We start from the raw sequence: 26,879 nt of genomic DNA on the forward strand, positions 1-26,879 counted from the left end.
TGTGTAGATTACACGCACTTTAGACAAGATTTGACTCTCTGAGGATATCACTGAAGTTCTCATAGCTTGACAGTGGCTGTATTGTTTCAATGTTCTCTGCGCTGCTCTTCATATTTTCAGCTGATTTTGAGTGAAAGGAAAGAGGATTTGGGCATTAAACACTATTCTTTCTGGGTTTTATTTTCTCTGTATTTGAAGCTACTCTTAACTTTTGGCAACTTAGAAATTATGGATTAAAGGTTCAATGTTACACTTCCAGTGTATGCTCGGTAACCTCTCCTAGGTATGCCATATTAAAATAAATCGTAAACCTTTCAGAATATTGGGTGCCATGCTAGTTGACTCAATACTTGCCAAAGACTCCTAGGTACTGCAAAATTATTAGAAGGCGTTACCAGCTAAACAGGGTAAGAATTGCAAGATTCTAAACTGTGCATTAACATCATTTGTGAGAACAGGAGAAGCAAAATAACAATAATAACAATTGGCTTCTTTTGTTTGTTTGTTTCTAAAGATTGCTCTCATTTCCTATCATTAAGTCTTCCTAAAAGAAAAAAAAAATCAAAAAGCATTTAACATGCATTTACACATTCATTGTTAACATTTTGTTAATCTTATATGGTGGTATATGTGTTTATTTCTGTATGTGTCGTTCTGTTTACTTCTTTGACAAAGCATGTCATTTTTTTTTTACCTACATGTTTTTTGCTATGCATGTCAAACTTTTTAAATGACTCAGTGAACAAATGAATTCTTGTCATTTTACATTTTACTCTCAATATTGCAAACAACCTGCTTATTCTCAAACATTGCTCCAAGTTTTTGCTTTGTGTTGGAGCACGAAAAAAAGTGAAAAAAAAATGACAAGAATTGTGTGACACAGTCGGTTTTGTACCTGATGTTCTGTTAAAGCTTGTTAAAGTTAAACCTCGATAAGTTATATGTATTTATAATTTGAATCATTTGTGTTTCTCTTTTGTTTGCATGATATGATTTTGTTTATATTTTTTTTTCCACTCACCAGATGTTCCCAACACTTTGCTTCCCACTACTATCATCCCCTCCCTTACCACTGCAACAGTCACAACCACTGTAGCCATAACAACCAGCCCAACCACATCTGCAACAACCAGCAGCATCAGAGGTACAGTATGCTTCTTTGTTATAGCCTGGAAAGCACATTAACTGGAGCTTTGTAGAAGTTTTTAGAAAGGTTAAAAACATTGAGATTCAATTTTACTTAATTATGAGAATTAAGTCACCTAAATTACTGTCAATTAGGGTTATTGGAATAGAATATGAGAAATTATGGTACATTTTATTTTTTGAGTGTTACTTAAGACTTATCAAAATCTTGCAGAATATAGATTTAAAATATACGGGGCTTTAACATGTTGGTCCAATTTAAAATGTTAGCATGACACACAGTTTTTGCCTGTCTTGAGAGGTACAAAAATACGTAAGATGTTCATGTGTGCAGAGGTAGCTTTTGCTTTTTTAAAAATTCCAGTTTAATGTTAATAACTTGCTACTCCTCTGCAACTATGTAAAAATACCTATAGTGTTGAAATTGTTCTAAAATTGACATAGTCCATGGGGTCGGTATAAATTATTCTCCACATAGAACTTGCAAGTAAATATTCAAAATACATGTTATCCTAAAGTGATTTGCTGAGTGAAGCTACTTATTCTACTAATAGAGTGTTCTAAAAGTTAATGTCTGTTGTCCCAGATGGCTCCATGAGTAATTTCTGGTATCGTTATACATATAAGAATTTTTGTTTCAAAGAAAGCAACCTTATAAAGGTGGGAGTATCCTTAAAGGCAGAAGAAATAACTATGTTACGGTTGAGAAATATAAAAAGTATTCCTGAGCAGTCATTAAGTGGTTAGTAGTTGATGAGGAAATTAAAAAAAAAAAAAAAATTGAAGCCATTATAGAAAAACATGGTTTAAGGCCCGGCGCAGTGGTTCACGCCTGTAATTCCAGGACTTTGGGAGGCCAAGGCGGGTGGATCACGATGTCAGGAGATGGAGACCATCCTGGCTAACACGGTGAAACCCCGTCTCTACTAAAAATACAAAAAAATTAGCCGGGCGTGGTGGCGGCGCCTGTAGTCCCAGCTACTCGGGTGGCTGAGGCCGGAGAATGGCGGGAACCCGGAAGGCGGAGCTTGCAGTGAGCTGAGATCCAGCCACTGCACTCCAGCCTGGGCCACAGAGCGAGGCTCCGTCTCAAAAACAAACAAACAAACAAACAAAAGCATGGTTTAAATTTAATGTCTACATAAGCAATGCTCAGAGAGAATTTGTCGTATTTAAGTCTGTCTTTTTCTTATTTCTTATATATGTTTAATGTCACCTTGGCTCTACTAATATCTGTGAAATTTAACAATTTAACTTGAAATTCATGAGGACTTTATATTATTATATTTAATTCAGTTGTATGAAGGTTATGTTTATCATTATTATTCATAGTTATTAAAGGTTGTTCAATTAGACTGTTTTTCTTGAAATTTTAATTAATTCTTGATATTAAGTTGATTTGCTAGCTTTGATTTGACAGTTGTAATGGTCTTTCTTTTGTTTCAGAAAAATATTCTAATGTCTGATAATTTCCCATTTTTTAAATAATGACGTCAACTATATTATACAATATACAAGATTGATGACTAAATAAGTTTGATGGTAGTAGCAGTAAGAATTTCTCGGAAATAGCTAGGTATGTTTTTGTATGATTGAACTTTATTGAAGCTAAATCTGTGAGAAGAGTTTGAAGGTCTTTCTTGTAAAAAATTATATATAAAATGGGCAAAAAGACATAATGAAAATGAAGAAAAAGTTAGAAGTGCTTTATAATAATATGTAAAATGAAAGCTATCTAAAGTTCTACTTTGCTTTAATTTGTGATGCTCTGTAAGGTTTTTCACAAACAGCTGTTTAAATAAAATGTAATCACTGCATACTAACACAATATCTGTGATACTATTAAGTTCTGACTGTATAAACGAATCGCCTCAATGGGAAAGGAGGGAGATATACTGACTTTTTTTAAAAGGTCCATTTGTAACACAAAAATCTAATATTCAATTATGCTTTATTCTTCAACAAATATTTATTGAATATATGCTATATGTATGACGCTATGTCAGGACCTAAAATTATGATAACTACTGGCATCTAAATCACTAACAATCAAATGTATACATTTCCTCTCACCATGAACAAACCGTTTGTGTGCTTAATCTTTATTGAAAAGTACTAATGTTCTTTGTGGGAAAATATTACATATGGTCTTTCGGTCTTTTGAAAAAAAATCTACGGTATTTTGTTTCAAAGGACTATATCAAAGGACTATATATATATATATATATATATATATATATATATATAAAATTCTGTTTCAAAGGACTAAATATCGATATAATTTTAAACCTACACACACACACACACACATATGTAGTATTCTGCTTCAAAGGACTAAATATCTATATAATTACAAACCTACATACACACATTTACACACACGCAATTATAGACTATTATAAGAGAAAAAATATTTTATTTCAAATGAAGCTAACAACATTCTTTTATATTGGTTCACATGAATCTTAAGTGGGATTTGGTTTATTGCATTTTTTTTCCTTCCAACTTTTATTTTTGGTTCAGGAGTACATGTAGAAGTTTGTTATATTGGTAAATTGAATGTTGCTGGGATTTGGTATACAAATTATTTTGTCTCCCAAGTAGTGAGCATAGTATGTGATAGGTAGTTTTTTGATCCTCATCCTCCTGTAACCCTCCCATCCTCAACTAGGCCCCAGTATCTATTGTTCCCATCCCTGTGTCCATGTGTACTCAATATTTAGCCCTCACTTATAAGTGTGAATATGCGATATTTGGTTTTCTGTTCCTGCATTAATTTGCTTTGAATAATGACCTCAAGCTGCATCTTTGTTGCTGCAAAGGACATGATCTCTGTCTTTTTTATGACTGCATAGTATTTCTAATGCATATACCACATTTTCTTCATCCAGTCCACCACTGATAGGCATCTAGGTTGATTCCATGTCTTTGATATTGTGAATAGTGCTGTGATGAATATATGCATGCATGTGTCTTTATGGTAGAACAATTTATATTATTTTGGGTATATACTCAGTGATGGGATTGCAGGGTCAAACAGTAGCTCTGTTTTAATTTCTTTCATAAATCTCCAGGCTGCTTTCCACAGTGACTGAACTAATTTATATTCCCACCAGCAGTATGCAAGCATTCCATTTGTCTGCAAACTTACCTGCATCTGTTATTTTTGACTTTTTAATAACAGTCATTCTGACTGGTGTGAGAAGGTATTTCATTGTGGTTTTGATTTGGATTTCTCTAATGATTAGCGATGTTGAACATTTTTTCATATGCTTGTTAGCCACATGCATGTCTGCTTTTGAGAAATATCTGTTAATGTCCTTTGCCACTAAGCTAAAATCAATGGTTTACTCTTTCTGGTAATTTCACTTTTTTTCAGGTTTCTTAACATGTTTTTGTAAACTTTACACCATGGATACTGAAAGTGCTCAAATAATTTACTTTTCCATTAAGCACACAACCAACCTCCAAGAAGATTCATGAGTACACACACACAAAGATGTGAACAAAAACCAATCCCTCTTTTTTAACTTAAAGGTTGAAAGAGAACATTTTTAAATAAATCACACAAAAGTATTTTTTAAAAAGTGTTCTTTTTTAAGCTAAGAAGTTCATATTATCTATTTTAAAAGAAAAAAAATAGTAGTATTGAATTTTAATGTTAGCCTAATGCCCATTTCTTTCTATCCTCATCAAACATCTGAGGACTGCGGAAGTCACCAGACTCACCTGCATCATTAATATTCTAGTTCATAATTGAAAGTGTAGAGGATTCGTTTAGTATATAAACAATGTTATGAGTTTTACACTTTATTCTTTTAAATTATGTGATGTGGTTTCTTTATGAATTGCCTTTTAAATTAAAGCTTTTAGATGCGATTATATTTGAAAATAATTCATTTATTTATAAGTTTATGAAAGATGGTTTAAAATCATGATTAAAAAGGATTCATAATAAGAATATGTTGCCTAAGAACAGCTAAGAACTAAAAAGAAGGAATATTTTCAGCTTACAGCATTTCTTTTTGGTTTACTTATTTCATTCCTTTATCTTATTCAGTAATTTGAAATCAACTAGATGTATTTGATTTTATTAGGTTTAAATTATATTTCTTCAAATTCCACAAACTATAACATTTATCTCCATATATTTAATAAATGATCACAAATAAATCACTGTTAATATCTCCATTTACACTTTTACAACTCCTGCTATTGCTGAATTTTTCATCCTATGAGATGCTAAACCAATTTAAAATAAATTTAAAGAATCACAGCTGTATCTATATTAAAAATGAAGATGAAATGGAGTGAAAGACACTACACTGGATTGTCAATGTCATAACCTTGAGAATTTGCACAACTCTTCAGCTTGTGTTTAAAATGTATCCCTATTTGGAGGAAGAAGAACTTCAACCACATGGAATAAAAACAGGCAATTCGAAATTAGGCAATTACAAATAAGGGTGTTAAAACACATGGAAATGAACCAACTTGAGCAGCCATGGGAAAGACAAATAATAATTGAGCCCTGGATACATCTTTGGATATGAGTTTTAGTTATTTTGTTTACAAGGTGTTTGACCTTGGACAGTGCAGCAAATTGAGCATCAGTTTGTTTTCATCAGGAAAACATGAAGCACAGCTTTGACTTGAGAATTATATAATATCTAAAGTTATGAAAACATAAGCAATACTCAATAAATGACAGAATTATTTTTCAAAGGTGTTTACCAGTAGTTGTAACATACCATTAATGAAATGGTAGATTTTCACCTATAATTACAGTTTTAATCTGGCAAAATTCTTTGGTGTTAATGCACTAATTAGTTTTTCATTTCAATTCTATTTTTATTGATTGTATGAAACAAACATTAGATGAAAATTATACTAGAGCATATGGTGCCATTCATATCTATCTACCTATCTCTCTCTCTCTCTATCTTTCATGTATCAATCATCTACCATCTGTCTGCCCTTTGAAGTATAACAGTTTATATACTTTTCATAAAGTTTAAAGCATTCTTAATCTATATCATTTTAATTATTTCAGCTTTTGGAAATTGCATACTATTTTTACAGTGGCCTAACCAACTTTAAAATTCAGATTATATATACACATATATGTATATATATGACATATGTAATATAATATAGTATACATATTATATATGCTCTATATTATATTATGCATAATACAATGCTCCATATTATATATGATATATGCTTTATAGTATATATGATATATACAATTATTCAAATTATATATTATATATCGTATGTGTGCATATATGTACACATAACATATGTACACATATATTATGTACACACATATATTATACATGGTACTTTTTTAGGTCATTGTGATTTTTTTATTAATTTAATATACTCATTTCTAAAATAATTCCAGATGACTTTGACTTGATTTCTAGTATTAATATAAGCATTATTTTAGCATGGCATGTTTAATTTAATAACATTCTCATTTTTATCATATAATTTTAATTTCATAATAAACCATGTCATAATCTAGTAATCTTTAGTAGCATCCTCTTTTTACAGATGATGTTAACTTACTGCAAATTCAGGAGACATACGAAACATAGTTATATATTTAAGTGGTTATGTTTATTTATCATAATTTTAAAATAAGAATTTATAACTGAACTTTTAAGCTTAGGACAGAAAATTTTCTAAGCTAACAATTGATATATGTTTTTACCTGTACAGACCAGTAAATGCACTAAATGTAGAGATGAGCTGATAGATATGCAAAGATGTAAACCAGTATACACTGTCCTATTACTAAGAGTGGATTCAAATACATCATACATTTCAATATACCAGATAGGGAAAAAAATCCAAAAAATGGTGATTAGAATTATACAATCCATGTAAAACTTCAAATGAATTACTGATTCAAATAAAGATTTAGTTTTACATCAGTCTTTGAAATGGTAGAATTATAATTTTATACTAACAAAAACTACATTATTTGTTTGGTAATCTCAACAAATTGATTAATTATGATGAGATTCGTTGCAACAGAACCTTAGTTCAAAATGGTACAGCACACAGGAAAAAAAGGATTTTTTTTTAAACTGAAGAAATCATATTGTCAAAATATCTAGAACTAGAGTTATATTGACAAAACTCACAACATTTTAAGATGTGTACTCAATTCTTCACAATTTAATTGTGCATTAGTTGCCTTGGTCTATTCGGGATGCTATAACGAATATAACTCAGTGACTTACACATAACAAATATTTACTTCTCAAAATTCTGGAGGCCGGGAAAGCCAAGATCAAGTCGTGTGAATATTAGGTGCCTGTTAAGGGTCCATTCCTCATAGATGATGACTTCTACCTGTCTTTTCATGTGTCCTCACATTGTGCAAGGGACAGAGCAGTTCTCTGGAGCCTCTTTTATACAGGTACATATCATGTTCATGAGGGCTCCACCTCATGATTTAATCACTTCCCTGGGCCCCACCTCTTAATGTCATCACCTTGAGGGTTAGGAATTCAACATGTGAATTTTCAGGAGGACATCTGTGTACTCAGGAGGACACATGGTCCAACAGACCATAGCACGACTGTTGTGACATACGTTTAAAAAGGTAACATTAACTAAAATACTTAAAATCATTCTTGAAGAATAGAATGATATTTTAGCATACGTCTGAAATGGCTATAAATCCAGTCTAGAAATTATGGACCCATAATTTTTAGCCCATATAATGCCATTGTATTTTTAAATCATTGCATTGAAAACCTTAATTCTTTAAATGTAGATGAATTTAGGGATCTGTTTGTATCACTATAATCCTAAAACATTGCTTTCTGAAAGATCTTAATAACTACTTTTTCCCTCTAAAGACATTTGAAAAAAATCTTAGTGACTTGTATAAAAAATCATATACATAAAGTTGAGCTGTATAAATTGAAAATAAAAGAAAGTTAAATATTTCTTTGGGCCATTGTTGAAAGGTTGAGATGAATTGTCAAATTCTACTCATATTTAATGTGGACATTTTAAATGAACTACAGTTGACTAAAAAAATGTGGACTATGTAAGAGTTTCATTTATATTCAGATTCTCTTACTTCAATTGTTTCATGTTTCTGACTTCAAAATAAAATAAGCTAAAATAAACACCACATGACATATGTGTACTTCAAACTACTGTCTGAAGCGTTTATTTAATTAAATCAGGTTAAGAATCAGTAATGTTCTATCCTGCCCTTCTATTCTCGAGGTCCTTCATATCAAAAGAAATCAAGTCTATCTTTACTTAATTTTTATTTGGTTTCATTACTGTGTATCTTTTTTTCTTCTTGGTTTAAATGCTTTAAAAAACAGAATACAAAGAAATAAAGAAACATCAGAATAAAAGAAAAAGCATCCCAGCACTGAGAAAAAAAAAAAAAATGAATCAAAATCATTATAGCTCTGAGTTAGTCACTATAAACGTACTCAAATAGAACATTTGGAATAGTAGAATATATCATCTTGACACAGTTAAATCCCAAAGTGTACAAATCAAGAAGTTGTTTATGAGCTTTTATTATGAGTGTTCAGCTATTAAAAATCTTTTTTGTTTTATTGGTGGTAATAAAACACAATTTGCACAATGTTGTGAGCTTTTAAAAATTAAGTGCCAATATGTTGGGGTTTCTTTTCTTGACAAAAATTAAGTAATTATTCAATATCCAGATGGTCCATATAGAGAAATCTGCTTATCTACAAAAAGACTGATTTCTATGTTTAGGGTACAAAAATAGTTTAATTTTCACAAGTCTTTTAAAAAACTATAATGATTATGTTTAGTTGACTAAGTTTTAAAATTAAATATCTAAAATAGTTCCTAGTGAAAACAAGGTAAAAATGCTTAAGGAACAAGCAACATATATGTTCTATAGGTGGAGGTGCTTTCAAACTTGCTGCGAGTATCACATTATAAATGCTTATGGAGTGGCTGCAGGCAGCATATGGGTAGGAATGCTGGCTTGGGGGTCCAGGATTTTTAGTTAGCCATGGACCTAAATATTTGAATAGTTGCAATGTGTCAAGTTACGTTATTTCAGGTTAGCATCAAATGCTAAAGTTTTTATTTATATTCTTATAGACCTTATTTGGTATAGAAATGCATATCATTGGTTATACATAACCATTTCCAAAACTAAATTGAGCATTTCCATCTGACTTGAATGAAGCTGAATTCTGACACAGTTTGAAAATCTTTAAATATTTACGGACTTGTTTGCTGCATTTGGAAAATATTTGAGAAAACCTTGCATTTACATTTTCTTTCCACTATTACCTATTAAAGGAAGGAGAATATGTACGCTCTCTTCTATTTTCTAAGGGCACTCTTGTGGCTTGCATAATTTAAAGCATCAAACATTTTTTAAAGTTTCATTTTAAACTTATTTATTTCTTTGGCTTCCATCAATTTAAACAGAAATCTTCATTCTACTAGCTTTCATTTCTTTTAAATAAACAGGTCTACTAATATATTTTCACTGCTCTACATTTAGAAGTGTCTTACTGGATTTTATAGTAATACCCCTAGTTTTAATATAATCTAACAATATATATGTTTTCTGAAAAACAATCCCTAAGAAAGAAAAAAATGTTCCCCAGTATATACCATTAAAAAATTCATTTTTATGTAATATACATGTTCATATAAATAAAATTGTTATAATACATTATAATTATAATAATTATCATTTCAGAAAGTATGTTTCCTATAAAATACTGAGGCTAAAGTGAGTTATTGTGTCATTAATCTGTTTTATATTTAAGAAGCATGTTCTACATATATAAATAAAGGTATTTCTAACACATCTCTAAAATTTTTTTAAAATTCATTAATAAACTGGTTGTATTTTTCTTACTAACCAGTGAATTAAATTTATGAGCTGTGCCTTTGAAGCTGAAAAGATTGCAGGCACTGCCCTTGCTTCTTTGACACTCCACATGAAACACAGTTAATAACCTCCTGTATAAGCTTGGTGAAACACCGAATTGATACTAATTATACCAACTTTGGGATAGAAGGTGACCTTGACTTCAGCTGGAACTTTCTGCCAGGACAATAAATAAGAGCAAATGCCACAAAGCGTGACTTCTGAGAAGGGTCTAATACAATCTATTAACTTTGGGGAGTTCATGGAATTCCAATAAGTGCTCAGATAATTGTAATATTTTAAAACATCTCTTGCTTCAATAATACAGTAGTTTCTTATTTCTCTAGACTTCAAATAATCTCCCATTAGTTTTCTATATTCATTTAAATTAAGCTATGGCCAGAAAATTAAAAGCCACTTGATGGAAAGTGTGTATAAGGTAATTACAAGACAAGGAAGCAGATTTTTCTGAATACCTTCTGAAATATGTATATAACATGTATACAGTTTTAGTATCAGAATTGCTTTTAGTGAAGCTATGATAACACTGTTTCTTAAATAAAGAAATGTCTCTACTAAATGATTGAGAAAAACGCCTAAGAAAAAGCAGTTACCCCAGTGAGTCCACAGGTTTAAACTATTGAAAAAAAACCTGTCAAGATCAATAACGTGTAGCTGTTTCACAGTTAAAATTTTGATTTTAACAGTGTTAAAAAAGAAAGGGTCAATAAAGTTACTATAAATGCTAACAGGTAAGACAGAAATTAAACTCTCTTCACCAATATTGTTTAAAGAATTACATTTGTGTCCAGAGAATTCTGTTCAAATGGTTCAGTTATGATAAATGAAAATACCTAGTTCAGGCCCACTTATTTTTCATCTTAGAAAAAAGAGATGGACTCAAATATGCCCAGAGCTGTTTTTGTTACTGACTAGTAAGCAAAGAAGGCTGAAAAATGAGTGTTTACATGGGGGAAAGAGAAAGCAACTTTGAACTAACATGAGATTACATTAGAGTCATTGAGAAGCATGTGTTTTCAAAAACATTTAAACCAATTTTGATATTTAAAAAGCGGGTTCTGTAATAAAGAAGGACAATGGTATTCTAGGGTAGTCTGGTTTAAACTGGGTAAAGTACAACGCTCTTAGTACAATCTTTTTCTCTTAAAGTCATGTTTTAAAAATATTAATTATAAGTCCCGTTCCTCCACTCTGTTACTCTGGATATCAGCAGGAAACTAACGGCCATCTCAAAGGGGTGGAGCCAAAGTGTGTAAAATAAGGAGACTTTTTAACAGAAGGGCAGGCAGTTTTTGGAAACAAATGAAGTAGGAAAAGCACAAGAGAACTGTTGCTACAGTAAGATGCTATTATCAGCACTAGACCAGAAGAGCCAAAGGAAGTGAATGAATTTATCCTAACCAAAGAAAATCTGGAGCCATTTTTGAGTACCACTTAAAAGGAGCAGTAGTCAAGCAAGGACACAGCCAGTATCAGAACCTCAACAAAGCGAGGACACTGGGGGACAGGGGACCAAAATTGAGACCACTTTTTTCTCTTGCCTTTCAATAGGATATTCTGTTAATTGAATCCATCTGAAAATCAAGGTCATTGCAGAGAAGTCAGCCTCTAGGGCACAGAATAGGACAAAACAGGAAGAAGGATGGATTTGGAGACCAAATGGAGAAGGAAGAGCAGAGACACATGTGCTCCAAATATGACACCTAACTTCTTTACTCAGAGCATTTACATGTCAGATTATATTTTAATTTTTCATTTCTCTTATAGGCATACATATTACAGGTCTATAATAGAAAACTAGTGGTCGGGCGCAGTGGCTCACGCCTGTAATCCCAGTACTTTTGGGAGGCTGAGGTAGACGAATCGCCTGAGGTGAGGAGTTCAAGACCAGCCTGCCCAACGTGGTAAAACCCTGTCTCCATTAAAAATACAAAAAATTAGCCCAGCATGGTGGCAGGCGCCTGTAATCCCAGCCACTCGGGAGGCTGAAGCAGGAGAATCGTTTGACCCAGGAGGCGGAGGTTACAGTGAGCTGAGATCGTACCACTGCCCTCCAGCCTGGGTGACAAGAGTGAAACTCCATGTCAAAAATAAATAAATAAATAAATAATAACAGAGAGAAAACTAATAATGGAGTTAGAAACGGTGGTAAATGGAAACACTTAAAAACACTTAACGATTCACTTTAATACAGATGGTCCCTAACTTACGATGGTTTCATTTAAGACTTTGTTGCCTTCATGATGGTGCAGAAGTGATACACAGTCAGTAGAATCCGTACTTTGAGTACCGATACAACCATTTTGTTTTTCACTTTCAGTCAGTGTTTAATAAATTACATGAGATACTCGATACTTTATTATAAGATAAGCTTCGGGTTAGATGATTTTGCCTAACTGTAGCTAATGTAAGTGTTCTGAAAATGTTTCAGGTAGGCTAGGCTAAGCTGTAATGTTCAGTAGGTTAGGTGTATTGAATACATTTTTGACTTACAATGGGATTATCTGGACATAATGCCATCATAAATTTAGGCATATCTGTATGTGATTGCCTATTGCAGGCTGCGCTGGGAAAAGACAGAGTCAAGAGGATGAAGGACCCATTATGGAACTTGATAAGGCTTTGTTAGTAGACACTAACCTTATAATTTCTAAAATTAAATATATTCATGCATTCACTTGCTTAAAACAATGGCTGGTTCACAATAAATAATAAGGGTTAACTTTTATAATAATTATTCACAATTTTCTTAAAATTACCCATTCAAACAATACAGGCTAAAAATGATTTTGTTCTTTTGTGAATGTCAATGAGATTATCTGGCAACTGCCAGGTGAAGGCTGAAATCCATCGCAGATAGACCACCCTTTAAACTATGCGAGCCTTCTTAGAAAACTAAAGCTTATGAATCTCTCTCTTGATTTGAAGTGGGTAGTTAGGTGTGGCGCAATATGTCACCCCTCAAAAATGCCATTTTGCCATAAGGATTATTTTGAACTAAAGGCACTTGAGAATCAGCAGGTAGAGAAAGGACACTGATCTCCCCCTTTCTCCCTATCACAGGAGAAAAGGAACAATCTATCACCAGAGATGGGAGATAAACCCTGGTGGGAAAGATATCAATCCCAGTAGCAGGATAAAAGAAACATTGTCACAGGGACCGGGAGTTAAGGCTAAGAAAAATCTGTACAAACACAGCTTGTTAAAATAACTCTTATCTTCCTTATCCCCTCCCAAACATTTTAATTATTTTTGCACTATTGCCATCCTTTATTAAACCTACTGTATAATCACTTGGGTTTTTTGCCACTTCTTTGACTCCTCATTTTCTGTGAGGACTTCCAAATACATGTAAAATAAAATCTTTATTCTTTTGTTCTGTTTAGTTTGTTTTATGTCAACTTAATTCTCATGCCCAATTGAAGACTAAGAAGGCAGAGATAAAGTTTTGCCTCTTCTATAGTAGGATAAAACAGAGTTGTAATTTTAATTGTAATTCTTAATCAATTTAATCAGATCAGTTATTGAATAAATAAAAAACAATTTTTAAGCAAAAGTAAGCCATTTTATAAGTAATCTACCTTGTCAAATATTAACACAGCCATTGCAATAATAAGTTAAGAGAATGGTCTTTAGTATCAGAAATAATCTAGTTTGGATCCCAACTGCATGATATGCAAGTTATAGTTTAAGATTTGGCTGCTCCAACTCTAAAATTATCACAAGCATCAAAACAAGTAAGGACTACAATTTTCAGTCATTATCATAATATGGCTGATATTCTAAATATGAGAAGCTATTACTATAAAAATTTATTCAGGATATCGATTTAGCTTAAGTCATTTGGACTTATTAATATCAATTGATGCAATTTTCATGTTAAAATATATTTATCATTTGCTATCATTGTTTATACAATTTGCTATTCATCTTTGATATATTGACTTATGAAGTCGCCTAATTGACTTATGAAGTCGCCTATTTGACTTAAAACAATCATTACTAAACCCAATTGATTGAAATACACTAAAATTTTTCAGTAAATTAAATAACTATGAAACGTTTGGGATATTATCTAAATATATTCAAGATTAGGCAGAAAAGCCACATTAGTTAAATTTCAAAAAGTTTTAGCTTATTACTTAGTGTATCTTTCATTTTAAATAATTGTTCATTGCAGAAAAATTAGCTTTTAAAATACTAAACAAAATAAAAAAGAGACTCTTCCTTATCCTGCACTATTGAAATAATCTGTTACATTTAGCAAATATTCTCATATTTTATTTTATATGCATGCATATTGCTTATACAAAAAATGTGAAATATTTTTATTTTGCATGTTTTTTATCATTTATATCATGATCATCTTAATATGTCAATAATTGTAATTCTATATTTCCTAAGTTTTTAGTAAGTTTTAATGACCTTTCTCTGAATATGAAAATACTAATATATGGAGTCATTTTAGTTTTCTAAATTTATAAGAATACTAATTGTACAATATTTTTTGGCATTCGTTAGGTATAAAACTATAGTGAAACATTAAAATACAGATAAGTTTAAGTTTTCCTGTGTATATTTAAAGTACAGGCATACTTTGGAGATACCGTGGGTTCAGTTCCAGATCACTGCAATAAAGCACATGTTAAATATCATGCGTCACACACATTTTTGTTTGTTTCCTAGTGCATATAAAAGTTTACTATCCCATAGTCTATTCAGTGTGCAACAGCATCATGTCTATAAAAACAATGTTAGATACCTTAATTTAAAGATGCTTTATTACTAAAAAATGCTAATGATCATCTGAGTCTTCAGCGAGTTGTAACTTCTTTGCTGCTGGAGCATCTTGCTTTGATGTTGATGGCTGCTGACTGCTCAGTGGGTGATTGCTGAAGGTTAGAGTGGTGTGGCAATTTCTTAAAATAAAACAACAATAAGGTTTGACACATTGATGGATTATTATTTTCCTGAAAATTTCTGTGCGATTTCTGTTTGATGAAATTTTATCCACAGTAGAACTCCTTTCAAAATTAAAGTCAATCCTCTGATAACCTTCCACTGCTTTATCAACTAAATTTATGTAATATTCTAAATCTTTTGTGATTATGTCAGCAGTCTTAACAGAGCCAGACACAGTGACTTATGCCTATAATCCCAGGACTTCAAGAGGCCAAGGTATGAGGATGGCTTGAGGCCAGGAGTTCAAGACCACTCTGGGCAACATAGCGGGACCTTTATTCTGCAAAAAATCCAAAACAAACCGAAAATCAAAACAAAAGAGAAACATTGATCACTGTATCTTCACCAGGAGTAGATTTCAGCTTCAGAAATCATTTTCTGGCCGGGCGCGGTGGCTCAGGCCTGTAATCCCAGCACTTTGGGAGGCTGAGGCGGGCGGATCACGAGGTCAGGAGATGGAGACCATCCTGGCTAACACGGTGAAACCCCGTCTCTACTAAATATACAAAAAACTAGCCGGGCGTGGTGGCGGCGCCTGTGGTCCCAGCTACTCGGGAGGCTGAGGCAGGAGAATGGTGGGAACCCGGGGGGTGGAGCTTGCAGTGAGCCAAGATGGCGCCGCTCACTCCAGCCTGGGCCACAGAGTCAGACTCCGTCTCAAAAAAAAAAAATCATTTTCTTTGCTCCACCATAAGAATCAACTCATCAGCTCTGCATCCATTAAGTTTGATGATGAGATTACAGTGATTCACTCACATCTTTAGGCTCTACTTAGAGTTATCTTGCTATTTTTACCACATCTGCACTTACTTCCACCGCTGAAGTCTTGAATGTCTCAAAGTCATCTATGAAGATTGGAATAAGCTTCTTCCAAACTCCTGCCAGTGTTGATGTTTTGACATCCTCCGAGGAAGCACAAATGATCGTAATGACACCTAGAATGGTGAATCCTTTTCAGCAGGTTTTTAATTTATTTTGCCCAGATTCATCAGAAGAATCACTATCTTGGCAGCAATAGCTTTACAAAATGTATCTCTTAAATAACAAAATGTGAAGGTTAAAATTATTCCTTGATCTATGGGCTACAGAATGGATGTTGTGTTAGCAGGCATGAAAACATCATTAATCCCCTTATACATCTCCTTTAGAGCTCTTGGGTAACTAAACACATTGTCAATGAGCAGTAATATCTTACAAGGAATCTTTTTTTTTTTTTCTTTTTCTGAGCGGTAGGTCTCAGTCTCAAAAGTGAGTTTAAAATATTCAATAAAATGTGGTGTAAATAGATGTGCTGACACCCAGGCTTTGTTATAACAGTGATGGAACACAGATTAGATATAGCATATTTATTAAAGGCCTTAGGATTTTCCAAATGGTAAACGAACATTGGCTTCAACTTAAAATCACCAGCTGCATTAACCCATAACAAGCAAGCCAATCTGTTCTTAGAAACTTTGAAGTCAGGCATTGACTTCTATTCTCTACCTGTGAAAGTTATAAATAGCATCTTCTTCCAATAGAGGACTGTTTCATCTACATTTAAATGCTGTTGCTTCGTGCAGCCGCCTTCATTAGTGATCTTAGGTAGATCTTCTGGATAACATGCTGTAGCTCCTCCATCAGCACTTCTTGCTTCGCCTTGCACTTTTATGTTCTGAAGATGACTTATTTCGTTAAGCCTTATGAACCCACATCCATTAGCTTCAGACTTTTTTTCTGCAGCTCCTTCACCTCAACCTTCACAGAATTGAAGAGAGTTAGGGCGTTGTTCTGGATTAGGCTTTGGTTTAAGAGAATGCTGTGGAAGATTTGGTCTTAAGACCACTTAAACTTTCTCTATATCAGCAATAAGGCTGTTTTGCTCTCATAATTTACATGTCCACTGGAGCAGCACTTTTCATCTTCCTCAAGAACTTTTTGTTTGCATTCACAACTTGACTGGCACAAGAGGTGTAGCTTTCAGCCTCTCCTGGCTTTCAGCATGCCCTCCTCACTAAGCTTCATCATTTCTAGCTTCTGATTCAAAGCTAGAAATGTGTGCCATCTCCTTTCATTTGAACGCTTAGAGATCATTGTAGGATTCTTAATTGGCCTAATGTTAATGTCTCAGTAATTAGGGAGCCCCAAGGAGAGGGAGAGGTGGGGACAACACCTGGTCAGTAAGTTAGTCAGAACAGACACATTTATCAATTATGCTTGCCTTCTTATATGAGCATGATTTGTGGAGTCCCAAAACAATTACAATGGAAACATCAAAGATTATTGATCACATATCACTGTAACAGCTATAATAATGATGAAAACTTGAAATATTGCCAAAGCCCCCAAAATGTGACACAGACATTAAATGAGCACATGGTGTTGGAAAAATGGTGCCAGCTGACTAGGTCAATGCAGGGTTGCCACCAACCTTTGATTCGTTTAAAAAAAAAAAAAAAAAAAAAAAAAAAAAAAAAAAGCAGCTCATTATCTGCAGAGCACAACAAAGTGAAGCTACACTTCACTTTGAAATATGAAATATGAAATGAAATATGGCTACACAAACAGACAACAGCTATTATAGTGTTTTAAGCTCTAAGACATTTATGAGAGTAATGAACATTGTGGTAAAAAAGTACTTTGCCTGTTTACTTAATGGAGTATTTTAACCAAAATTCCGTATTTCTGTAACATCTTAATATTTCAATAATGTATTATTTAATATGTGACACAATATACAGATTTTGGAATGTTCTCTTTTTAAAAGTCACGTTAGTATTGATTTACAATTAAAGCGAGAGGTTTGCGTTAAAATTATGGTGGAAAAACAGTATAAATGATTTTTTACATAATATGAAGTCATTCAATATAAAACTTTATTCTTAAGTGACACTCAAGATATGATGATATATTCATCATATGCTAAGTTTATTTGTCATAATACCCCTGAATAACTTTAAATTTATTTGGAAATTTAAAAATAGTATAACAGAATGAGAGAAGCAACCTTCAAAGCCGTATAACCTACTTTCTGCATCATATTCTAAGTGAGGAAATCGAATCCCAGAGAAAATAAGACATTTACCATACACTATTTATTTCTATAAGAAGCCTAAAATAATATTCTATTGGATCATTCTTTCTTCCATAATGATTAATGATAGGTGTTCTTTTTCTATATAGAAAGTCTTCAGTTGATATATTCTAATTGTATACACAGTTCAAGTTACAAGACTCAGAAAGAGGAGATGGAAGAAAGGAAGACTTTAAAAATAAAATATAAGATTTTGTTTGCTAATACTGTAAAACAAAACAGAGGGGTCAAAATTTGAGGATTTATATTATTTCAATTTACTTTCAAACAATGCCACTAAGAATCATTACTTATTAAAGCCTGAAAGGCCTTGCCATGTTAAAAGCTTCCATGTCTTCATTTCCTTTTTATTTATTTATTTTTTGAGACAGAGTCTCACTGTGTCACCAGGCTGGAGTGCAGTGGCGTGATCTCAGCTCACTGCATCCTCTGCTCCCAAGTTCAAGTGATTCTCCTGCCTTAGCATCCCGAGTAGCTGGGACTAGAGGCGCATGCCACCTACTTGCAAAATTGGAACTAAAATTCACATACACACAATTCAATTTACTATTCTGTAAATCCTTCTTCAAAATACAACAGTTAATTTAGAAAATCAAATTAAGAGAAACAATACATGTATTTTTGTGGAAGCACCTATAAATATGCAGAGGTGTTACTAATATTATTTTAAGAATACATAGATAACAAATTTGATTTAGTGAAAACTTTATTGTTCTGAAATATTCTGAGAAACTTTATAATTCTTCTTTATCAAATTCAGCAGATGTATATTATACATTATTTTCTATACATCCCGACTCCAACCTTTTTGGAAACGTATTTTTAATCTGAGAAGACAGTGATTGAGATTAGTTATTTTAATGGCTTTTCCTAAACATCTAGCTTCAGTGATTCTTTGACCAAGTCTTAAAACAAGATAAACAATCCCTATTTTAATGCCTTTGAAAATCCTGTTCTTACACTTCTTCATCATTCTCACCAGTCTAGTGACTTTCTCTTCTATCCCCATTCTGGCCCTGAAAGCCTCATCTCTTTATCAGAAGTGCTAAGTGATACATAGGTCAGTGTGGAGCTGTAATTGCTTTGTCTTCCATAAACTACTTCACTAAAATCTATTCAAGGTCAAGGCTGTCACTTTCATCTCTCCGTGCAGTTTGGCTTTAAAATGAAAGTGTTTTGTTTAAATTATATCTGAAGGTTTAGGTGTTCAAAAACGAAAGGGAATCACATCTAAAATTTCATCTATGAGACACCAAAAAAGCAATACAAACATAATTGCCTGAGCAATGGTCAAATTTAAGCCTGCAGAGTAAAAGCCCTGTGTATTATTTGCATAACTATAACTTAATTGTATTAGAACCATGAACTTTAATACCGTGCCCTTGATTATTTGTTCATAATCTATAAGCTGAGGAACATAATTATGGATGTGGGAGCTGTTAGCATATTGCAAATTACTACCACTATGTAGTAATCTCATCACTGTTTTATTTTAAAACTTTTCCTTGAACTGCTGCTGGCCACAAATCAATGATTTCTTTAACTGGGAAAATGGAAACATCACTATTATAAGACAATGTCAAATAAATAAAATAATTTATCTTTTTGGAAACAACCTATCTTAAAATTTAGTGAAGTGAATTTTTTATCCCACTATGTTGGATGAATTTTAGATTTCATTGGCGTACTTGTATAATTGTGTTATAATAGTATAAAATAGAGAAAAGATGTTTCCGCATTCCCTATACAATTCATTTTCAGTTCTTTAAATTTCATGCATTTCTAACCTGCTGTTAGAAGATGAAATGAACATGCCATCTAGAAATGCAAGCAGACTTTGGAGCAGGGTCTTTAGAGGGACAGAACTTTAGAAGAGTCACCGAATTCCATGGTCTGTATTCGTTTTGTTCGGGAGAAAATTTACTATACCAATACATTCAGTGAAATTAGGCTCTGAGAAGAACAAATGTGTTATTTATCATCAATTCATTCTATAATTTTTTTTGAACTTTTATTTTGCATTGAACATTTAGTATGATAAGCAACATGGATGATCCACCAAAAGGTTTTCATTGAGAAAAACCATCTGACTTAGAAGGAGAGGTGGGGGAAGAGAGTCTTTACGAGAGGATTTGTAGTAGAGTAATCCCACCAGACACAGACAGTGTTGGTAAAATTAAAATGCTTGGGTAGTGGGGTGGGGGGTGGGAGTAGAGAAGCATAGATACATAGATTTTAGACATTGCATGTATATTTTTTTCATTTCTATTTTGAAAAACTGTTTTCATGCTGTGCTATAACAACTCCATGACTGATACTTTATTTTTTTCTGTAGTTAATTTTCTAAATTTCGACAGTTTTATGACATTTCTGGTAGTTATAATTTTATCCTCTCTGGAAACCTCAGGAATAATATGGTTTTCCTCGCTCCTTAAATACTATTTTTATTTGCAAGATACATGTCTTCAACCACAAATAGGAATTGGATATGCAAAGGAAAAGGAGAGGACAGCAAAAATATATAAAGAGAGCGCTACAAATTTAGTTTGCCTAGAGTAAATCATAAAATGTAAGCAGTAGTGAAAATAAATATATATTCATCTATACACTTGATTCAATATTCAATATTATTCTATGGATAGAAAGAAGTAAATTATATGAAATATAGTAGATCACACTCAAAAGTTTCGAGCTTGTTCAGGAAGTGATGAGAAACAATTTAAGTAAAATAATAAAACGTTACTTAGGCTTTTGAAGATCACTGTGATATAGTATGATGGATGGAAGATAGAGGAAGAAAGGAATGACAAGAAGCCATTGGAGAAATCTAGATAATTAACATGAGAGCTTAAAGAAAGGCAATGGCCAAAGGCTTGGTAAGAAGACAATTGTTGTAAGAAATTATTTGGGAAAGTAAAATTGACAGATTTTATAACCGATTAAGTAAGAAACTTCAGTTTAAAGAATGGGAGATATCAAAGAATGGCTGCTAGGATTTTAGCTTTGGTCTCTGGGTGTTTGGTGCAATTTATCAAAGTAAGAAATATAAGGGGTAAGGGTTTTATTTTAAAAAAATCTTCCATTTAAACATGTAGGATTATAAAAAGCTTTGCAATAGCCAAGTGAAGATATCTAATTAACAAGTAGGATTGATTCTAGGGAGGGAAATTCTTAGAAATTACAGCAAGACTCAGCACCAAATGTTTCAGAGAGGGCAAGTGTGAGAACCTGAAAAATACTTATTTAATTTTGCCAGGCATAGTGGCTCACACTTGTAATCCCATCACTTTGGGAGACCGAGGGAGGTGGTCACTTGAGTTCAGGAGTTTGCAACCAGCCTGGTCAACATGGTGAAACCCCCATCTTTATTAAAACTACCAAAAATTTTCAGGCATAGTGGTGCGCGCCTCTAGTCCCAGCTACTTGGTAGGCCAAGGCATGAGAATCGCTTGAACCCGGGAGGTGACGCTTGCAGTGAGCCCGGTAGTGCCACTGCACCCCGGCCTGTGCAACCCAGCTAGATCTTGTCGAGAGAGAGAGAGAGAGAGAGACAGAGAGAGAGAGAGAGAGAGAGAGGGGAACAGAAAAGAAAAAGAAGAAAAGGAAGAAAAGAAAGAAAAGTGAAGGCAGGAAGAAAGAAAGAAAGAGAAAGAAAGAAAGAGAGAGAGAAAAAGAAAGAAAGAAAGAGAGAGAGGGAGGGAGGGAGGGAAGGAAGGAAGGAAGGAAGGAAGGAAGGAAGGAAGGAAGGAAGGAAGGAAGGAAGGAAGGAAGGAAGGAAGGAGGGAAAGAAAGAAAGAAAGAAAAGAAAGAAAGAAAGAAAGAGAGAGAGAAAGAAACATCTAATTTTTATACAGGGAGTGGTGATTTAGAAAAATCAGTTTTAATGAAGTGATTAGATAAAAGTCAGACTGCAGGACTTTAAAAGTGGATGGGACATAAAATATGGAGAAAGTCACTGCACTCTATTATTTTAGGAATGTTGTCTGAGAAGGAAATGAGAGATATAAAACAGAGGACAACATAAATTCAATTAACACTTTTGAAGGATGGCATAAATTAAGCATTTTTAAACGCTGTGAAAATGCTAAGGAGAAAAAAAGAGATGTTGAATATATTGTTTAAAAAAAGATAAGCTGACAGAATGTTTCAAGATGTCATGGAATTCATATTTTAAAATTCATGCATTAGCCTTGAACACAGGGCATCACTCTGTGTTTAACGAGTCTGAGGCGAGAAGATACATTTAGACACCAGTTTGCCAGAAAAGGGGGAAGGATATTCAGGGAAAGTGGGAAATTAACAGAGCTTTTACTTGATGACCTGTATTTTTAAGAGGAGATTGTTTTCTAAAATGGATAGACAATTAGCATGGACAGCATCTTTAAAAAAGTGGTGAAGTTTTCAAATAATGGCTGTGCAAATGAAAAAGAGGGCTTAGGAGGAACTTATCATATTTCCTGAAAAAGATTTTCTCCTTCATTCCTTGAATAATTATCATCTATTTCTATTAGGCATTATTGTAAACTGTGGGGAAAGGGCAAGATGGATCTAGTCAATGTTTTTATGGGACACTGAGAAGATAAGTAATCTTTAAAAGATGTACAGAGTTCTCTGATTTGCTGTACAAGGTCATCATAAGGGACCTTCCTAGGGAAGTGATGTTTGCTAGATATGAGAGGCTCGTGTAAGATGTGAAGTTGGGGAATGGAGGGATCGGGAAGAAGAAGGAGTCTTTCACAGATAGGAAATAACAAATGCAAAGTTTCCAAGTGGAGCAAAAATTTAAATTAAAAAAAAAAAGCTTAGACTGCTCAAAAACCCTGAAAGAGCACCAATGAGGCTAGAATGCAGACTGCCACAAAAATGATATAAAAATATGTGGTAGTTGAATTAGATCCTGCAGAACTTTAAATAATTTATTTAAGAATTTGAGTTTTTATCCTAGGAGTGATTAAGGAAGACAGAAAGAGAGAGAGGAAAGATACTAACTGGTTTTTAATAAAATAGAAAAATAGAATTCTGGCTGCAGGGGAGCAAATGTATAAGAAATGTACCAGAAGGGATGGTGGGAGAAAGCTTAGGGAGCTATTGAAATAATTCTGGTGAATGATAATGATTTAGACTACAATGTCAGAATTATAGACAGAAAGGTAGAATAATTAATATTAGCATGCAAAATTCACAGGTTTTGTGATTATTTGACTATATGGATGAAAGAACGAGAAGATATCACAAGCTTCCAGCCAACCAAACTTAATGGTGAGTGTTGCCATTCAGTGAGATAGGAAACACTGGTGATAGAATTATGAATTTGTTTTGAATATGTTGAGTTCGTTGGGTAGTTGATATCTCCAAGTGAGAATTTAATATTGAATGAAGAGTTGGATATATGGATTTGCAACTCAGATCAGATAGTAGTACATATAATTGATCCAAGGCACGCTTGGGTTCATGCCACGAGAGTATACAATGAGCAGAAATTGTAGTTTTTTTTTTTTTTAATTATACTTTAAGTTCTAGGGTACATGTGCATAACGTGCAGGCTTGTTACATATGTATACTTGTGCCATGTTGCTGTGCTGCACCCATCAACTCGTCAGCACCCATCAACTCGTCATTTACATCAGGTATAACTCCCAGTGCAGTCCCTCCCCCCTCCCCCCTCCCCATGATAGGCCCCGGTGAGTGATGTTCCCCTTCCTGAGTCCAAGTGATCTCATTGTTCAGTTCCCACCTATGAGTGAGAACATGCGGTGTTTGGTTTTCTGTTCTTGTGATAGTTTGCTAAGAATGATGGTTTCCAGCTGCATCCATGTCCCTACAAAGGACACAAACTCATCCTTTTTTATGGCTGCATAGTATTCCATGGTGTATATGTGCCACATTTTCTTAATCCAGTCTGTCACTGATGGACATTTGGGTTGATTCCAAGTCTTTGCTATTGTGAATAGTGCCGCAATAAACATACATGTGCATGTGTCTTTATAGTAGCATGATTTATAATCCTTTGGGTATATACCCAGTAATGGGATGGCTGGGTCATATGGTACATCTAGTTCTAGATCCTTGAGGAATCGCCATACTGTTTTCCATAATGGTTGAACTAGTTTACAATCCCACCAACAGTGTAAAAGTGTTCCTATTTCTCCACATCCTCTCCAGCACCTGTTGTTTCCTGACTTCTGAATGATCGCCATTCTAACTGGTGTGAGATGGTATCTCATTGTGGTTTTGATTTGCATTTCTCTGATGGCCAGTGATGATGAGCATTTTTTCATGTGTCTGTTGGCTGTATGAATATCTTCTTTTGAGAAATGTCTGTTCATATCCTTTACCCACTTTTTAATGGGGTTGTTTGTTTTTTTCTTGTAAATTTGTTTGAGTTCTTTGTAGGTTCTGGATATTAGCCCTTTGTCAGAAGAGTAGATTGCAAAAATTTTCTCCCATTCTGTAGGTTGCCTGTTCACTCTGATGGTAGTTTCTTTTGCTGTGCAGAAGCTCTTTAGTTTAATGAGATCCCATTTGTCAATTTTGGCTTTTGCTGCCATTGCTTTTGGTGTTTTAGACATGAAGTCTTTGCCCATGCCTATGTCCTGAATGGTACTACCTAGGTTTTCCTCTAGGATTTTTATGGTATTAGGTCTAACATTTAAGTCTTTAATCCATCTTGAATTAATTTTCGTATAAGGAGTAAGGAAAGGATCCAGTTTCAGCTTTCTACTTATGGCTAGCCAATTTTCCCAGCACCATTTATTAAATAGGGAATCCTTTCCCCATTTCTTGTTTCTCTCAGGTTTGTCAAAGATCAGATGGCTGTAGATGTGTGGTATTATTTCTGAGAACTCTATTCTGTTCCATTGGTCTATATCTCTGTTTTGGTACCAGTACCATGCTGTTTTTGTTACTGTAGCCTTGTAGTGTAGATTCACAGCTGAATTCTACCAGAGGTACAAGGAGGAGCTGGTACCATTCCTTCTGAAACTATTCCAAACAATAGAAAAAGAGGGAATCCTCCCTAACTCATTTTATGAGGCCAACATCATCCTGATACCAAAGCCTGGCAGAGACACAACAAAAAAAGAGAATTTCAGACCAATATCCCTGATGAACATCAATGCAAAAATCCTCAATAAAATACTGGCAAACCGGATTCAGCAACACATCAAAAAGCTTATCCACCATGATCAAGTGGGCTTCATCCCTGGGATGCAAGGCTGGTTCAACATTCGCAAATCAATAAACATAATCCAGCATATAAACAGAACCAAAGACAAGAACCACATGATTATCTCAATAGATGCAGAAAAGGCTTTTGACAAAATTCAACAGCCCTTCATGCTAAAAACGCTCAATAAATTCGGTATTGATGGAACGTACCTCAAAATAATAAGAGCTATTTATGACAAACCCACAGCCAATATCATACTGAATGGGCAAAAACTGGAAAAATTCCCTTTGAAAACTAGCACAAGACAGGGATGCCCTCTCTCACCACTCCTATTCAACATAGTGTTGGAAGTTCTGGCTAGGGCAATCAGGCAAGAGAAAGAAATCAAGGGTATTCAGTTAGGAAAAGAAGAAGTCAAATTGTCCCTGTTTGCAGATGACATGATTATATATTTAGAAAACCCCATTGTCTCAGCCCAAAATCTCCTTAAGCTGGTAAGCAACTTCAGCAAAGTCTCAGGATACAAAATTAATGTGCAAAAATCACAAGCATTCTTATACACCAGTAACAGACAAACAGAGAGCCAAATCATGAATGAACTTCCATTCACAATTGCTTCAAAGAGAATAAAATACCTAGGAATCCAACTTACAAGGGATGTAAAGGACCTCTTCAAGGAGAACTACAAACCACAGCTCAGTGAAATCAAAGAGGACACAAACAAATGGAAGAACATACCATGCTCATGGATAGGAAGAATCAATATCGTGAAAATGGCCATACTGCCCAAGGTAATTTATAGATTCAATGCCATCCCCATCAAGCTACCAATGAGTTTCTTCACAGAATTGGAAAAAACTGCTTTAAAGTTCATATGGAACCAGCAGAGACCCCGCATCTCCAAGACAATCCTAAGTCAAAAGAACAAAGCTGGAGGCATCACGCTACCTGACTTCAAACTATACTACAAGAAATTGTAGTTTTAACTGAGGTTAGAGACCATGAACTTATAGCAGTGCAAATTTACAATTTTTAAATTATTTTTACAGTTCTCAGTAGTCCATATTTTAAATGGATATGCATGCTTTGATTGAGAAGATATAGGATTATAATTAGGCAAGTACAATGAAAGGAAGAAACTAAGGCTTCTAGAGGGTGATTGTCTTTCATCTGTAAAGGGGGATGATGGGCTGGCCAAACACAGATTAATTTAAAAAATTGAGCAGAATATGAAAGGAAAGAAGTGCACAGTAAACCAAGAATTTGTTGCCAGATAAAGGAATATAAGAATTAAAAATTCTGCAGTAGAAAACTAGGTGATCCAGAGGGTGGCCAGATGAGTGGTTAGCCAAACTGCTGTGAGGTTAAGAAAGGTTTTTAAATGATCAAATCATAGCTAAAATTTAATATTAAAGAGAAAAATACACAAGTCTGGAGCTATGAATTTGGAGGCCATTGCTGTATAATTGTAGATGTATAGATGTCTCTTTTATTTGGATATTGGAATTTCCCAGGGTCATTTTGGGACTTGGTATGGAGGATAAAATTATGAACCTGATAGCAAAATTGGTCAAGAAAGTTGGAAGATTCAT

The 26,879-nt window shown here is 33.8% G+C and overlaps 1 protein-coding gene across 4 annotated transcripts in view; it reads left to right on the forward strand.

The window, feature by feature from the left end:
- Window positions 1-26,879, forward strand: part of CADM2 (cell adhesion molecule 2) — a 1,085,741-nt gene that overhangs the window by 1,001,979 nt on the left and 56,883 nt on the right. For 3 of the 4 annotated variants that reach the window (XM_038002402.2, XM_038002403.2, XM_007986175.3), the window contains one exon: window positions 1,025-1,144. The exons of the other annotated variant lie outside the window; for it this stretch is intronic. In XM_038002402.2, coding sequence (XP_037858330.1) covers window positions 1,025-1,144 — 120 coding nt within the window. The remainder of the gene's footprint in view (window positions 1-1,024; window positions 1,145-26,879) is intronic. 4 annotated transcript variants of the gene reach the window in all.

The sequence above is a fragment of the Chlorocebus sabaeus genome, chromosome 22, assembly GCF_047675955.1.
Source record: "Chlorocebus sabaeus isolate Y175 chromosome 22, mChlSab1.0.hap1, whole genome shotgun sequence".
Classification (NCBI taxonomy): Eukaryota; Metazoa; Chordata; class Mammalia; order Primates; family Cercopithecidae; genus Chlorocebus; species Chlorocebus sabaeus.